Consider the following 17,802-nt stretch of genomic DNA (forward strand, 5'->3'; position numbering starts at 1 on the left):
TGATAGGTACAGGGTTCGCAGCACGGTACCATCTCCAACCCAGAGCGAGTTCTTGAGGGCTCAATGGGTAGGTGTAAGGCCACTACCCCATCTTCTCTCTCACTACCCAACTAATGACTAACCCACTGTGCTGGACAGACAGCCCAGACAGCCGAGGCATGTGCCCAAGACAGCGTGCTTGAACTTTAATTGGATATAAGCACGGAAATAAGTTGAAATGAAATAAGCCACTGGACTTAAGGCTGGTAAGTGCCCAAGGAACATTTCGTTCATTGATGGGTCGCAATTCGCTATGCAAGATTCTGAGATCACCACACAATTTTAAAGCTGCTAATTAATTCTAAACTGACTAAAATATTGCTAATCATTTCATTTCATTTCAACTTATTTTGATGCTTATATCCAATTAAGGTTCAAGCATGCTGTCCTGGGCACACATCTCATCTATCTGGGCTGTCTGGTTAGTTGTTAGTGGTTAGTGAGAGAGAAGAGGGGGTAGTGATCTTTCACCTACCCATTGAGTCATTAAAACTCGCTCTGGGTGGGAGCCGGTACCGTGCTGCGAACCCTGTACCTACCGGCTTTATGTCCGATGGCTTAACCACGAAACCACTGAGGTCGGTTATTGCTAATCAGGATTTTGCCAAACCAAATGTTCCCTGGAACTGGGTTTGCAGCTAGGTACCGACTCCCACCCAGAGTGAGTTTTAATGACTCAATGGACACAATGTAGATATAAGACCACTTCACCGATTTCTTTCTCACTAACCATGCACTAACCATTAACACACTGTTCTGGACAGCAGCCCAGATAGCTGAGGTGTATTCCTATGACAGCATGCTTGAACCCTCATTGGGTAGAAGCATGAAAATAAGTATAGGGAAGAAAAAAGGAGGATTCTTTAAATACCTAGCATGTTGATACATGTATTTGCTGAACTGCAGCTCAAATGGTTTTCAATTAATCACCATCGATGCATATAGTGTTGGCACAATGCCATCCATTCTCTTTTGGAGTTTATTATCTCAAGGAAAGGTGCACTAAATTAAACTGGTTCTTTGTGAACTTTAAAAACTGCATGGTTGACCATATGCAAAAGTGAACAATATATATCTCTATTTGGTAATAATATAAAACATATGGCATCATGCCGATTAAAGCAAATTTAAAGTTAAATCTTAACTCAGAATATTTCACATCTTACAAACATACATATACATGTACATGTAGCTGTAATAGATTTGTGTATTATTGCTATCAATGATTATTGTCAACTGCATGCCTTCATACACCATACACGCAGAAAGGGTAAGATCTAGATCATCTAGCTCAGTTAGTAGAGTGCTTTCCTGAGGTGATTTTGGAAGGCAGGACATAGCCCAGTGGTACAGCGCTCACTCGCTCGCTGTGCGGTCGATCTGGGATTGATCCCTGTCAGTGGGCATTGGGCTATTTCTCGTTGCAGCCAGTGCACCACGACTGGTATATCAAAGGCCGTGGTATATACTACCCTGTCTGTGGGATGGTGCATATAAAAGATCCCTTGCTGCTAATCGGAAAGAGTAGCCCATGAAGTGGTGACAGTGGGTTTCCTCTCTCATTATCTGTGTGGTCCTCAACCATATGTTTGACGACATATAACCGTAAATAAAATGTGCTGAGTGCGTCGTTAAATAAAACATTTCTTTTTCTTTCCCTTTTCTTATTAGTTTTTTTCTCATCCCAAGCACTACTCCATGATTGAATTATCAAAGACCATGGTGTGTGCATTCAACTATCATACAATATTTTGTTCTGTTACATCTAAGTATTATATAACTATATATGCAGGGAACATAATTTGATTAGCAATATTTCTAGTCAAGTAAAAATTTATTAGCAACTACTGTTTAATGTTTTAAAATTCGTGTAGCGATCTCTGAAACTTGCTTAGAAAATCGCAACACGATACTGAACAAAATGTCCCCTAATATGCTCTACCGCTTTCTAACGTTATATAAAATGACAGCAGGGCAATAAAATACCCACCAGTAATATCTGCTCCTGCTTTTGGAATTCTTCGAAATCGCTGCCGTGTAATTCATGAGAATCCAAACGTTTCTGAATTTCAGAAATCTCGGCAAGCACTTTCTGAATATCGAGAATGAACTGTGTAGGAGACCGGACGTTTGCGGCCGTTCGAGTCACGGTGGTGGAAACGACGTTGAACGACGTCCTGGTCACATGACTGTTACCACCACTGGTACCATCCAGAAGGTCTCCATTGGTAACGCTTGGCTGCCGGTAGCGCATCATCTGGGAGCTCATGTCCTGCCATCGCCGTTCCAGCTTCTGTAGTTCAGGGCTGACTATGGCCTTGGCTCCCGAGTCCTCCAGCGCCACGACTTGCTGTCGCAGACTCTCCATCTCTCGTTGGCGCTTTCGCATTTCATCTTCGAAAGCCTGAAATGATAATTTTTAAATGATTAAAAAAAATTGTTTAAATCAAATATCAATGGCTTGGTTTTAGACTGTAGATACAAAAAAAGCAGAGAAGACACAGAAAAGGTCTTTGTGTTTGTCTCGGCTACATGTACATGAAGATTTAAGAAAATAATCAATGAAGTAACTCGTGAACGTCTTCGATTATACAGCGACACAGAACATTCATAAACAAATGCAGTATCATTACAACTGCAGTACATACTCAATAAAACATTATATTCAAACTGTTTTTAAATTTTTTAAAATTTAAAAAATTTGATTTGATTTACCTTCCCAAATTAACAGAAGTTTAGATATTTTATATTAGTTTCACAGCTACTGGCATTAGAAACCTCATAGATTTAATACAAACTAAGCCTTATGTCATACAAGGTTGACACCAATACCATAAACACCATTACACAACAGATACAAAAAGAGATAGAAACGTAACAAAAATAACTGAACCTTTTTTTTTCCCGTTCTGCAAAGTGATGTAAACAGATGCGGTAAAGTGTTAAGACTATGAAGCAGATTGCACATTTCAGTTACTATCAAGTGCATTCCATGATTATCAAACAGACCTGTACATTACAGAGAGATATTTACCCTCAAGGAGATGTGATTTCAGCTAAGTTTATTTCAAGGCATCAGGGTACACACACATGGTAGGTAATAGCCTGTTATCCGAGTGGTGAAACTATACCAAGTCATAAAGTACCCACAGGAGAACACATGATTAGATATGGAACATGAACCAATATGTAATAACATAAGTGTGTAGACTTATAATAGCTAGGGAAGTATGTGTCTGCAATAATTTTCCAGATTTTTGATAGCTTTTACTTGTTTTAAAACTCTTTTACAGAGGGTAGATTAATAAATAAAACGATAAGAATATCACGTAAGATATACACTACAGTATTAGCAGAATTTGCATTAGTTCTGATGATGCCATAAAAGTCCCGTCGGTGATAAAATGGCTGTAAACTAACACGTGTAATCTCAAATTGGCATGTAGTAATCGCTACAGCTACAATGTAGTCTTGTATTAGGGTTTAACACAATATTTTGTCAAAATTTGTAAACCAATGTTTCGGCAGCATTGCACTGCCTTCATCAGATGATTGCAATTCTGTCATCTACATCTACATCTACATCTTTACTCATGCAGGAATAGCCATTGCACTAAATGAGTTTTTAACTGCAGAAATCAAGCCTATGATGTTATGAGATATAAAAGCTGTCAGTTAAGTCTTAGCTGGATTCATGGAAGGAGAAAGGAATAATTATGATCAACAATGGCCAAATATAATGGCTATTTGGTATCTACAACATTTGGTCTTGAAAATGATCACCCATATTCATCCTTTTATATGCACTTTGACACAAACAGGGCAGCACATGCCACAACCTTTGATATACCATACACTGTGTTAGTCAGAGTGCTTGTTTTTAGCTGGTTATCAACAAGTATTTCAGATTATGCAAAGAGGTTCACCCAATTTCTGTGATTAACTGCTTATTTTTACCATTATGTTTGTTGTACTAGTTATGCCTTTATAATCATCAACTTTTGCCTTTCAAAACAAGATGTTTAATTAAGTAAAAAAAGTTAAACAAGATGCTTAATTAAGTAAAAAAGTTAAACTTTGTTGTATTTAACAACACCACAAGAGCACATTGATTTATTAATCTTCAGCTATTGGATGTCAAACATATTGGTAATTTTGACATATAGTTTTAGAGGGAAAACCTGCTAACGTTTTCCATTAGTAGCAAGGGATTTTTTTCATGTGTACCATCCCTGACAGGATAGTACATACCATGACCTTTGTTATACTAGTTGTGGAGCACTGGCTGGAACAAGAAATAGCCCAGTGAGCCCAATCGCAGGTTCTACACAGACCGTGCATCAGACAAGCACTTTACCACCGAGCTACATCCCGCCCTTCATTTAACTAATATATAAAAGTCAGGGCTAACTGTAGCACTCACCAGATTTGCCAGTTGCGAATTTTAAAAGCAAGTGGCAAATTTTATGTTATTTTGGTGAAATATTTTAATGTAATTATTAATATTTTGTTAGAAAATAACTGGGTTTTGAAGTTAAAAGATAATTTGGAAAACATTTCCGCTGACCCAAAGCTAGCCCTGAAAGTAAACCATGATGACTGCCATTTAATTGTATACTGGTGGAAAGAAATAAGGTATCACACCAACAGTAACAGCAAACCGTGATGACTGCCATTTAATTGTATACTGGTGGAAAGAAATAAGGTATCACACCAACAGTAACAGCAAACCGTGATGACTGCCATTTAATTGTATACTGGTGGAAAGAAATAAGGTATCACACCAACAGTAACAGCAAACCGTGATGACTGCCATTTAATTGTATACTGGTGGAAAGAAATAAGGTATCACACCAACAGTAACAGCAAACCGTGATGACTGCCATTTAATTGTATACTGGTGGAAAGAAATAAGGTATCACACCAACAGTAACAGCAAACCGTGATGACTGCCATTTAATTGTATACTGGTGGAAAGAAATAGGTATCACACCAACAGTAACAGCAAACCGTGATGACTGCCATTTAATTGTATACTGGTGGAAAGAAATAAGGTATCACACCAACAGTAACAGCAAACCGTGATGACTGCCATTTAATTGTATACTGGTGGAAAGAAATAAGGTATCACACCAACAGTAACAGCAAACCGTGATGACTGCCATTTAATTGTATACTGGTGGAAAGAAATAAGGTATCACACCAACAGTAACAGCAAACCGTTACTGCAACCAAAATAAACAGTCCACAGGGTCCGTGGTTTACCTTGTTACTGCCTAATATCTGTGTGGTCATTAACCATATGTGCATCGTTAGATAAAACATTTCTTTACTTTGTTACTGCCACTACTAACATTCAATTCTACATTACAACTGTGTATGGATACAGACATTAGTATGGAAGGAAATGTTTTATTTAACGACACACTCAAACACATTTTATGTACGGTTATATGGCGTCAGACATATGGTTAAGGACCACACAGATATTGAGGGAGGAAACCCACTGTCGCCACTTCATGGGCTACTCTTTTCGATTAGCAGCAAATGATCTTTTATATGCAACATCCCATAGACAGGATAGCACATACCATGGCCTTTGATATACATTAGTATGGAAGTAGTGAATTAAATTTGGTCTACAATTACACATATTCCCTTTTTTTTCTCCATCATTATATCTTGATACAATTTCACAGATACATTTACGTGTAGAACCTGACAGGGAACTATAACACAAGTGACTTCAGCTGTCTTCTTGTCTGTCTTGGTATACAACATACATGTGCCTCAAGTTCTATTACATCCAACACAGCAGTGTATTGTGTTACTAGATCCAGAAATAATTCAGTGATATAAAACACAAGACTTGTATCAGAACACCTGCAGTACCAGATATATAACACAGGGTACTCTTCATCACCAATCTTCAGTGAACACAAGCACCACAGTTTGACATCCAATAGCCAACGTCTTTTTTGTGCTGGGGTGTCGTTAAACATCCAATCTGTTCTATTCACTATAACTACATTGACATGTGGGTCAATCATTTATGATGCTATCAATATGGTCTTATGAAATAACAATGTTATGCTATATGTATAATCAGCATATCTATATGTATGGTAATTCCGTAACAAAAAATAATGAATGTTTGTGTTAAGAAAATACAATGAAAACAATGCTTTTAGTAGTTTAAATAATAATAATAATAATAATAAAAAAAAAAAAAAAAAAAAAAAAAAAAAAAAAAAATCCCAATAAAAAACCCCAAACAAACAAACCAAAAAGCCAAACAAACAACCAATAATAACAAGAAACAGAACCCCAGCCCTGTAAATATGTAGGATTATAAAAAGTAAATGTTATACAATAACAGTTGAAGGGGGAATGGATCCATTAAATCTGACATTAAAAAAAACCCCCCACCTCTAATGTTGGTATATTTATCTCAAGTATAAATCCAATTGCAGATCTATTACAAGTACATTCAAGCAGCAGGTTTTAAGTTAAAGCACAGATATACTGTTAAGGATGTTTAAGAAAAACGTGAAACCAGACGATTGTGTTTTTCCCCAGGCATGAACAGCTGTCCATTCATTCACCTGTTTAACAAGAAACAAAAAACAATCAGGTGCTCCGACTTGTTTCTGTAATACAGCCAAAGAATCTTGTCCAAATATGTAACACTTTTCTCCAGGTATGTTCAAATGAAGCAACGGAATAAGCTTATGTTAGGTCTTTTAAAAAAAACCACCCAACAAGCTGATGTTTCCATAAACCTGAGTGACCCCAATTTTACATCCTTGAAACATGTAATTTGTAAAATTTGCTGAACAATTTGTAACACAAGATTCTGAAGTAAGTTTTTAATTAAATAATACAAGTTTTTATGCTATTGGGTTTTTTAGATTGATGATAATGGTAACTTATTTTTGTCTTTGTAATTTAAAAGATGTTATGGGCAACTCCGGGGTCTGGTAAATCAGATGTACAGACAAATGGACAGAAATGTCTCCCTGCTGAGCTTAAAATATTTAAAGCTGTTGATTTTCTGTATACAATATCATTCATGCTGGCAATGCTGATATACTAAAAAATATCATTAAATAATATGAAAGAATTAAAAAAATTTTTTTAAATGGATGTAATTTACATTTAACTACTTCAGGGAACATTTTGTTTTCAAAATTTTGATTAGCGATTTCTTGTCAACTGAAAATTGATTAGCAACTACTGTTTACTGTTGTAAAATTGTGTAGCAATCTCTAAAACTTGCATAGAAAATTGCGACGTGATACTGAACAAAATGTTCCCTGTATATGTGAGCCCAAGATGAACAATAAAAATGCCAAGTGAAAAAGCAAACACTCCAGAGAATTAAAGGTACAAATTCCAGAAATAATACAAAAAAGCCAGAATTTCTATTTTATCTTATGCCAATAACAAAAGTCAAACTAAACGCCGAGATCTTTCATCATGTCCGTAACAACATGTTCACCATGGCCATAACTTGCACTGAAGCAGTACTCTGCAATATGCATTATGGCAATTAAGTAAGTACAGCTGTGGGTTGTGACTATGTTTACACAGAACTTTATTGTCCATAAGATTCAAAATAAATGGTTCTGTAAATATTGTATATATATATATATATATATATATATATATATATATATATATATCGTATGCGGTAAATATTGTACATCACACATGCTATAAACAGTTTTACATGCATCTCTGATACGATTATAAAACTGTTTTATGGTTTAGTAAATCCGACTTCAGTTCATCAGTTAATAGCCATGGAAATTAAGGTCTTGGTCTTGTACTCTATTTACGTGCTCATATCCTATTCAGGGGGCGGGACGTAGCCCAGTGGTGCAGCGTGCGCTCGATGTGGGATCGATCCCCGTCAGTGGACCCATTGGGCTATTTCACGTTCTAGCCAGTGCACAACGACTAGTATATCAAAGGCTGTGGTATGTACTATCCTATCTGTGGGATGGTGCATATAAAAGATCCCTTGCTGCTAATCGGAAAGAGTAGCCCATGAAGTGGCGACAGCAGGTTTCCTCTCTCAATATATGTGTGGTCCTTAACCATATGTCTGACCCCATATAACCGTAAATAAAATGTGTTGAGTGCGTCGTTAAATAAAACATGTCTTTCTTTCTTATATCCTATTCAAAGGTTCAGGCACATCCATCCCATGCCCAGTGTCTGGCATGGCCAGTGGCTCAATTTAGGACAGAAGGGCATGGAAACAGGATTTTTTCTGTTTGTCGTCAGTGATGAGTCGTCATCTACTCAGTAGACATGCCTACCCACTGGATCGGTCCCAATCCTGTCAGTGCTTCATAAATAGTATATCAAAGGCCAGGGTAGGATGGTATGTTATTCTAATGGCAGGAGAGGCTCATCTAATAGATCCCTTGCTGCTCATCAACAGTGTGAGTATGCAGAAGCAGCAGGATTTGTTTTTGTGTTTTGCCATTTTCAGTCTTTGGTCTGAAGATTTGCAATTCCCTCCTGGTTGCAGCCTCCAGACCCCTTCCATCTCATATGCCTTGTTCATGTACATCAGTATATATGGGAAGCCTTTGCCATGATCAAATTCAAGGCCATTAGAAGATCACTCTTCTGAAATGGTGCTACTGCTAGCAATCGTTCATAGTTTTAAATAAGTTATTTAAAGTTTTATTGAAAGACAATCTAATTGCTGTTCTCCTAAAACTTTCCAGGTAAATATAAAAGGAAGTATGAATGAGCATTCATCTTTCCTGGAAAAAAGACTGTACAGGTATATGAGATATGGAAATGTTCTGATGCTTCGATCAATGTGTGACAGTATTTAGGTCTACATGTATATTAAGTAGATATAGAGACAACTAATCATACTATGTTCTTGATCTCTGTCAACAAATAACTGTATGAGAGCTCAGTCCAACAGTTGAAAACTGTATCAGTTTCACCTACAGAATTAGGTATGGAAATGTTCTGATGTGCCAGTCAGTGTGTGTTCGAATGTGACAGCACACATGTATATCAGGTAGACTCAGAGGCAAGTGAGCATACAAAGTACTTTATTTCTGTAAACAAACAGCTGTATGGGAGCCCAGTCCAACAGTTGAACACTTTATCAGTTTGACCTGGAGAATTATGTAGAAAATCTGAGTTGTTAACAACTTTCTGCTCTTTGTGAGATGACTGTGGTGATTCTATCACTGGGAGAGTAATGAGCGCAGGCCTCACTCTGACAGGGACTATGTGACAGACGCAGATAACAACAATAGTATGCAAGATGATTACCCTGGCCAACAGCTTGCTATGGAACCGATGATGTCGGGCTGGCATAGCATGCCTCACAACATGCAACATGTGCCAAAAACAAGTCATACCCAGATCCCAGAAACACAATCAAGGTCACTTGCAAAACACAAACAAAACAGAAAGAAAAGGAAGAAAAAAGAAATAAGAAGAAAATTTCTGGAAAGACTGCACGTAGTAAACGGTGTAACAGGTTCTGTAATGAATAGGTATGCACACAGCCAACCTCCTATGCACTGGTTTAAACGGTTCATTCATCAGATATATTCCAGAAACACCAGTTCATTTCTTGTTTTATATCTCACAGTTAAGTAAACCTACATCATGTAGCATGCAATGTCAATTAACTGTTTTTACTTGTGACTTTCTTTTTTCTGTTCATCATGCATTTAAGAAACACCCATTTATTTCTTGTCTTATATCTCACAGTAAACTAAGGCTACATGGAACATGCAATGTCAGTTAACTGTTTTTACTTTACCTTTTTTAAGCTACATGTAACATGCAATGTCAATTAACTGTTTTTACTTTATGTTTTTATCTGCTCTACAAGAAATAAATGGTGTAACTCTAAAAGTAAATCTTGATGGAATTTAGTTATTCTTTATTTTCTTCATTCACTCCGATGCCATATAACCATAAATGTGTTAATTGTGTCGTTCTTTCTTTATTCATGTGCTATTTCCTCCATTCGTCCTTCCTTCCTTCCTTCATTACTGGTTCTTAATTCCCAAAATGCAAATTCTAGAATGTTTGAATTGTTACAACATGCAATACAAATTGTAAAAACAACAATATAACAACATATGGTTGGTATGTGTACACTGCATTGTCTTAATATTTTTATCACTACCAATGTACAACTACGAGAAGTTTATATAAGTGCAAAATACTTAAGGTTTTCTCTCAGACTAAGGAAAAAAAGTGCAAATGATTAAGTATGACATCAACAGGTGAAGTAATCTACACATATGGTTTCTCTTGAACTTGTAAGAATTTCCCGTTGGAATAGACCGCAGACAAATAATGAAGTACCGCAAAACAAAACGTAAGGTGGTGGGATCAGATGCACACAATTACTGCATACTATTTATAGTTGTAAATGCATTTCCGACCAGTTCCGAGTAAACCCTGCTAAGAATGTAAGCCGCAATTCTGTATCAGTCCAATGGGGAAAAAACCAAAAACCCCCACCACATAACAATTAAAGCCAGCTGTGAAAATTATGACTTACCCCATGATTCAATCATGTTTTCCACATTGTGCTAATGGTTTATTGCACTATTGTTTCTAAAGTAACTATTGTTTTCAGTTACTTATCAAGAAACATTATATAGTCCAGCCATGCAGACCTTTACGGATGTCACACTGACATCTTATTAGTATCAAGTGGTGAAGTTACCCAACATGTATATATATATATATGAACCTTTTTTTTTTAATCATGTTTAATTCAGAGATTATGGCAGTGTGAACCTATCAAAGATGGAAAAAGAATACAATACATGTGTATCATGCACAAGAAAGAAAGAAAGAAATGTTTTATTTAACGACGCACTCGACACATTTTTGTTTACGGTTATATGGCGTCAGACATATGGTTAAGGACCACACAGATTTTGAGAGGAAACCCGCTGTCGCCACTACATGGGCTACTCTTTCCAATTAGCAGCAAGGGATCTTTTATTTGCGCTTCCCACAGGCAGGATAGCACAAACCATGGCCTTTGTTGAACCAGGTATGGATCACTGGTCGGTGCAAGTGGTTTACACTTACCCATTGAGCCTTGCGGAGCACTCACTCAGGGTTTGGAGTCGGTATCTGGATTAAAAATCCCATGCCTCGACTGGGATCCGAACCCAGTACCTACCAGTCTGTAGACCGATGGCCTAACCACTACGCCACCGAGGCCGGTATCATGCACAAATGAATAAATGCATGAACATTTTGGTGTACCGGTACTAAAACTAAACTTAGGAAGCAAAATACATGTATCTCGTAAGTTCATCAAAATCTGTTTTAACACCAAAATAATAATAGATAAGTCAACACTTTAAATGTAAAATGGAACAACTGACTAGCTCAAAATTTTGCAACTACAGAAACTGTAAGTCTAATTCACATGTATATGTAGCTACATTTGTTCAAACATGTTTCCAGTTGCTAATAATATTCAGACAAGACAGCAACAAAACATGTTTCCAGTTGTTTAATAATATTCAGACAAGACAGCAACAAAATCATGTTTCCAGCTGTTTATAATATTCAGTCAAGACAGCAACAAAACATGTTTCCAGCTGTTTATAATATTCAGTCAAGACAGCAACAAAACATGTTTCCAGCTGTTTATAATATTCAGTCAAGACAGCAACAAAACATGTTTCCAGTTGTTTACAGATTTCAAACAAGACAACAAGCCAACTTAGTGTACTGCTTGCCTGTAATGCAGAAAATATGCCGCAGTACTGATATGCATTTGTTACATTCCCAACACCGTTTTTGTTCTTTGGTAAAAATGATAGCAACTATTCCCTGAACCGACAGAAGCATCCTGGCAGCATTGGTAGACACTGGTATTTGACCATGAAACAACAGGTGGGTGAGATATGGTCTTCGGTATAAGTAGTCACTTGTCATTATCGCAACTGCTCCTGAAAACAAATGCATCATGCACTGTGATGACTCGGATACCACACATCTCTGTAAAGTATCTGTCTGACAGAGTGACAAATAATACGATCTCATATAAAGGCATGATGAGTTGGTTTCAGCTCCCACAATGGTAATGTGATGTGAGGAAGGTACATAAGACTTAGAAGATAAAAAAACACAAAAACAAATCCCTCAAGCATTCTAAGAGTACTGTTAAAGCTATACATGTCCCCTACTGGGCCCAACAAATTTGAGTTATCTCCTAACTTCAAGGACGATAACTGTAAAATAAATGGGTAAATCGCCATGGAAGTCAAACCCTATCTCTAACAGCACATGATAAAGCCATACACAAAATTTCTGCTCAGTATTTTGAGGCATTGAAAAAAAAAACATTGGATGAAGAAATCAGCTGACAACCGACAGGACGGAGATCACATCTATATTCTCCCTGCAGTTTGACTGGTAAACGACTAATATAATGAGTGTCTAGTTAACATTATTACATACATGTATACGTGACATCAAGTTTCTTTTGTACATTGGCATTGTAGCTCAGTGCCTGAATGAGGTTTATATATCACAGGATCAGACACAATCTGTGGACTCTCTGTTCTTTCCTTCATTGTCCCAAAAAAGTTGGTTTTATTTAACGACACCACTAGAGTACATTGATTATTAATCATTGACTATTGGATGTCAAACACACGGTAATTTTGACATATAGTCTTACAAAGGAAACCCGCTACATTTTTCCATTAGTAGCAAGGGCTCTTTTCTATGCACCATCCCACAGACAGGATAGTACATACAATGGCCTTTGATGTACCAGTCGTGGTGCACTGGCTGGAATGAGAAATAGCCCAATGGGCCCACTGATTGGCATTGATACCAAATTGACCATGCATCAAAAGAAATGTTTTATTTAATGACGCACTCAACACATTTTATTTACGGTTATATGGCGTCAGACATATGGTTAAGGACCACACAGATTTTGAGAGGAAACCCACTGTCGCCACTACATGGGCTACTCTTCCGATTGGCAGCAAGGGATCTTTTATTTGCGCTTCCCACAGGCAGGATAGCACAAACCATGGCCTTTGTTGAACCAATTATGGATCACTGGTCGGTGCAAGTGGTTTACACCTACCCATTGAGCCTTGCGGAGCACTCTCTCAGGGTTTGGAGTCGGTATCTGGATTAAAAATCCCATGCCTCGACTGGGATACGAACCCAGTACCTACCAGCCTGTAGACCGATGGCCTACCATGACGCCAACGAGGCCGGTGACCATGCATCAAGCAAGTGCTTTACCACTGGGCTACGTCCTGCCCCTTCATTGTCCATGCCACCATGCAGGGTTCAACTTAACAGCAGCACTAGTGGTAATTGTGATATGAATTGCCAATGATTAGGACCTTTACCAATGGCAGTTTTTTGCCACTCAATACAAATTATTGCCATCGATTAAAGGGATAATTGGGTTTTTGTATTTTTTCTGTTGCAAACAATTAATGGTTTAAAATTGCTGTAAGCAGGGCCGGATTTAGACCGGGGGGGGCGGGAGAGGAGAGACCCGGGGCACTTCAGGTTCAGGGAACCCTCAACATAAAAATTAAATTACATGACAAATATAAAAATGAACTAATTTTGTAATTATTACATTTTTTTTTATAATTAAAGTCCTTAGTCTGGGGGGGCCCTCTGGCAGGGGGGCCTGAGGCAATTGCCCCCTTTGCCCCCTTATAAACCAGGCACTGGCTTAAAACTGGTGTAGGTGAGGCATTTTGGTTATGACAGAAACCTTTCAAAATTGTATGTGCTACCCTATATGTAGGTACAAGTAGCAGTGAGTTTTCTCTCATCATTAATGATCGTATGTCAAGATAACCACTGTATGTTAGAAACCAAATAGGTGTGATTTAAAATATGCTACAAATGCGGATTTAATTGTCCTTGAAGGTACTTGAGCTGGCTTCCAGAGATGTCATTGAAAGTTAACTCCAATACCCTCAACCCTCCAATTCCCAATAATGAAAGCTAGACACAAGTGAATGGTTTGCTCATAACAATGTCAAATACATTTTTTTTTTAAAAAGAACCTTGTACTATGTTAGTGCATTTCATGAACCTCTTTAATCCAATATCATCAAAATATGAACTTTGGTCAGCGAACAAGTCTATGCAAATTTATGCCATACAGCATGCAAGCATTATTATTTTTATAAAACCATGGCGAAATGCAAATAAATGTTAGAATATAAAATATAATTTAATATCCAAATTACAAGTACATGACTTAATAGGGTGGTTTCAGTAGAAAGCATTTAGAGTTTTATATATATATTAAAAGCGAACTAATATTGACATAAGATTGCCAAACATGCAAAAGTATTAACTCGATGGCGATATACATACATGTACATGTACAATGTATATATTATACTATACATATGTACATGTACCTGCATATGTTGACAGTTAATAGAATGAACAAAATAAAATATTGACAAACACAAAACCAATCTCAAAACCATGATATATTTTAAACAAGGGAAAGGTTTTAATAATTAAAACAATATTGTTACCAGTAGTCAGAAATTTCTTTTAGACCTCTCTAAAATCTCTACCGTCTGGAAAGAAAATATGTATTGCATGTGAGTGCGGGGGTTGTTTGCTTTTTTTTCTTCTGTTTTTAGTGTGAATGTTTAAAACTGTTTAAAAGAACAACTTGTAAAAGAACAATAATAAACCTTATTTTAATGATTACAAACTCTAAAGCAACAGAAAATAAACCATTTCAGTAATGAATTTTATATATACCAAAAATGCATGTAATGAATTGTTTCTATAAAGAATGCATGTAAAAAAAAACCATATCATTGTTTATAAGTTAGAAATACAGAAATTACAAGTCTAATGTCCTGAGATGAAAATTACTTTGGATAAACACCCCACCCACCCACCCAAAAAAAAAAGAGAAAAAAAAAAGAGAAAGACTGCCCCCCCCCCCCCCACAAAAACACAAAAATGTTTGAGGGTTTAACAAAAAAAGCTAAATAAAATTATAATATTATGTTATACATTTTTGTATTAAAAAACAATTGATGGTTTACATTGCAACATTTTATTTTGTTCATACATATCATTATGAACTACTACTTACATTTGCAAGAATTATTTTTAAAATAGCACTGTATGTTAATTTGTTCTCTATCTCCCATGCAACAATATTACTAGCTCTCTACTACAAATACACCCTGCATACCTTTACAACACATCAGTTTAATCCTACCAGCATCAAAAGTGCCATGAAAATATTGTGCTCAACAAAATGTGCTGATTTTAAATTAATATAATCTAAAAAACCCAAAAGAACATTACATTTTTGAGCATCCAGATTCCAAACGCCATGATGCAGGCGATGAAACACAGAAATGCGAGAGCCATCAATGCTGTCATTGCAGTCACCACAGCCATCAGGTCGTCAGCCATCTTGGAAACGGGTGCAAAGTTGGCTAGTCGAATATGTGCAATAACCATCAAGATTCCACTAATTGTAAGTCACTGATGAGGTATCCATTTATAAATTTTTAAAAACTCTACAGAAACTTTATAACAGAAGAACTATAGATGTTTCAAGACTGAATCAAAAACCAACAAGAAAAATCTGTCTTTGATTCCAGATTATTCTAAATACCAAATTTGATGTTGTTAAAATAAGATTACCTGTCACTGGTTCATGAATACTATTTTGTTGTACTGTTATTAATTGGTATTCTAGAATTTAATCCAAAATATCAATTGAAAAATGTTCTGGCTTCAGTAATGTGGAAACCAGAAATCCATCCATGACATTTTGCTTTAGGCATAAAGCAAAACACATGCAAGATAAAAGAGCAAGTGACGACGTAAGAAGTGAAACTCTGCCCAACCTTTTGCAGATGTATATATATGATCGACAGTAATAGCAAAAACTTGTGATTTCCTCAAAGTGGCTGCACAAGTTCCATGTATGTATGTATCACTTCAACAATGATAGTAGAATTTATTTACACTGCTGCAGATTCTGAGATCAAGAAGAATATAAAGGTGGAAAGTAGGACATATATCACTTACAGTTATTTCACATTTTGATAGTAATCCTTCTCAAAATTATTTCATCTTTTATGATCAACAACATGTAGGTAATAATAGAATTTAATGATGGTTAAAGATGGTTTTCTCCATGAATCATTGATTACTTCACAAATTTCCAAGAATCCCCATACATGTATGAAGTTTATTTCCAGTTGGAAAGTGTCTTCACTTCAGTAATCAGTTCCTGTTGTGGCTACTGGACAACTTCAGCAATGGAAACCGGATCATTCTCGTCAAGGTCAGACACTTTGCTTTCTGACATTCTTCGAAACACAATATAGGAAGTTACTACTGGCCATAACTCTTCTTCGAGGAAATACGACTTGTTTTTTCAAGAAAGCATTACAGGTTAGTTACAAATAGATGGCAATGGTGCTGTCAACTGAAGGTTATCTGATGAGACTGACATAAACACTTTCTTTGTTCTTTACATGTAGCAACGAAAACAAAAAAACCCCAAGCTCAATGCTTTTCAAACATTGGAGGGAAATCACAGCCGAATTTGAGACTATCGGACTGCAAACCATTAATTCATGCCGTCTCCTGTACATTCATACTTCCAGTTTTAAAGAGAAAAGAAATCTTCTCTTAATCATGTCTCATGCAGCTACGTCCCAAAGACATACATTTGTACACATAAACATTCTATGTATACCTTCAAGTTCAAAGTACATCTTCACTGCTGTGCACACAAAATAGACATAAATCAAACCCTGATGTGGAAATCTGAAATCCTTGCGAGGTTTGCAAGTTATATGAGTATTTTATTCACCACTTTTGAACAATTCGACACTCCAAATCTGACACCATAATCCAACACAACAGGATTTGAATACGTAAAGTTTTTCAAATGCCAAGTGGTCAAGTTTTTGAAGAATGTGTTTACCGAGTGAACAGCCAGCTGATACTAGTGAATCAGATTCAGTTAGAATAGGTAATTAAAATACCGGACACTGGTTCTAACAAGTTGACTGAATACTCAGTATGTTTGACTTGATACTCGTTCGCACACAACTATTGCCAGAACTGTTTGCAAACATGGGTGTTAGCAGGCAGCTTTTATCTTTTCGTTTAATTGGTTCAGCATCTGTATGTAAACGTATTTCAATGTAAAGACTTGAAAAATGCTGGAATATGCATGTGGTTCGAAAACAATCAAAACATCAATTACTTCCAACAACAAGATATCTCAATTTCAGAAAACATCGTTAACAATGAAGAAATAGGAAATGCAGATGGCATTTCATGAAACATTGATTACAAATACACCTGTTCATAAAATGCATCTCAAATATGTAGATAAAAAAAAAAATCAACAGGTATATCACATTTGTAAATATTCTTTGCCTTTTTCAATAAAGAAAAGAAAACGAAATCCAACAGATTCAGACACTGGTGAAAAACATTCTTCTTTCCATTTACTGACAAGACTGCTGAAAACTAAGACACTGTGGCAATTCCATTGCTCCGATCTGACTAAGAATACACTCCTTAATCAGGTGTGTGACAAACAAGTCCGTTTGAAGCAGCAATCAATCCTAGAAACTCTGCTCCCTAAAACTTTGTCCTGTGTGAAAAAAACTCATCAAGACCACCGACACAAAAAAAAACACAACATAATCAAACTGCAGAGTTTCT

General features: G+C 36.5%; 1 protein-coding gene across 4 annotated transcripts in view; it reads right to left on the reverse strand.

The window, feature by feature from the left end:
* Positions 1-17,802, reverse strand: part of LOC121370764 (dystrophin-like) — a 424,499-nt gene that overhangs the window by 197,857 nt on the left and 208,840 nt on the right. For all 4 annotated transcript variants that reach the window (XM_041496221.1, XM_041496219.1, XM_041496220.1 and 1 more), the window contains one exon: positions 2,030-2,443. In XM_041496221.1, coding sequence (XP_041352155.1) covers positions 2,030-2,443 — 414 coding nt within the window. The remainder of the gene's footprint in view (positions 1-2,029; positions 2,444-17,802) is intronic.

This window comes from Gigantopelta aegis, chromosome 4 (genome assembly GCF_016097555.1).
Source record: "Gigantopelta aegis isolate Gae_Host chromosome 4, Gae_host_genome, whole genome shotgun sequence".
NCBI classification, from domain to species: Eukaryota; Metazoa; Mollusca; class Gastropoda; order Neomphalida; family Peltospiridae; genus Gigantopelta; species Gigantopelta aegis.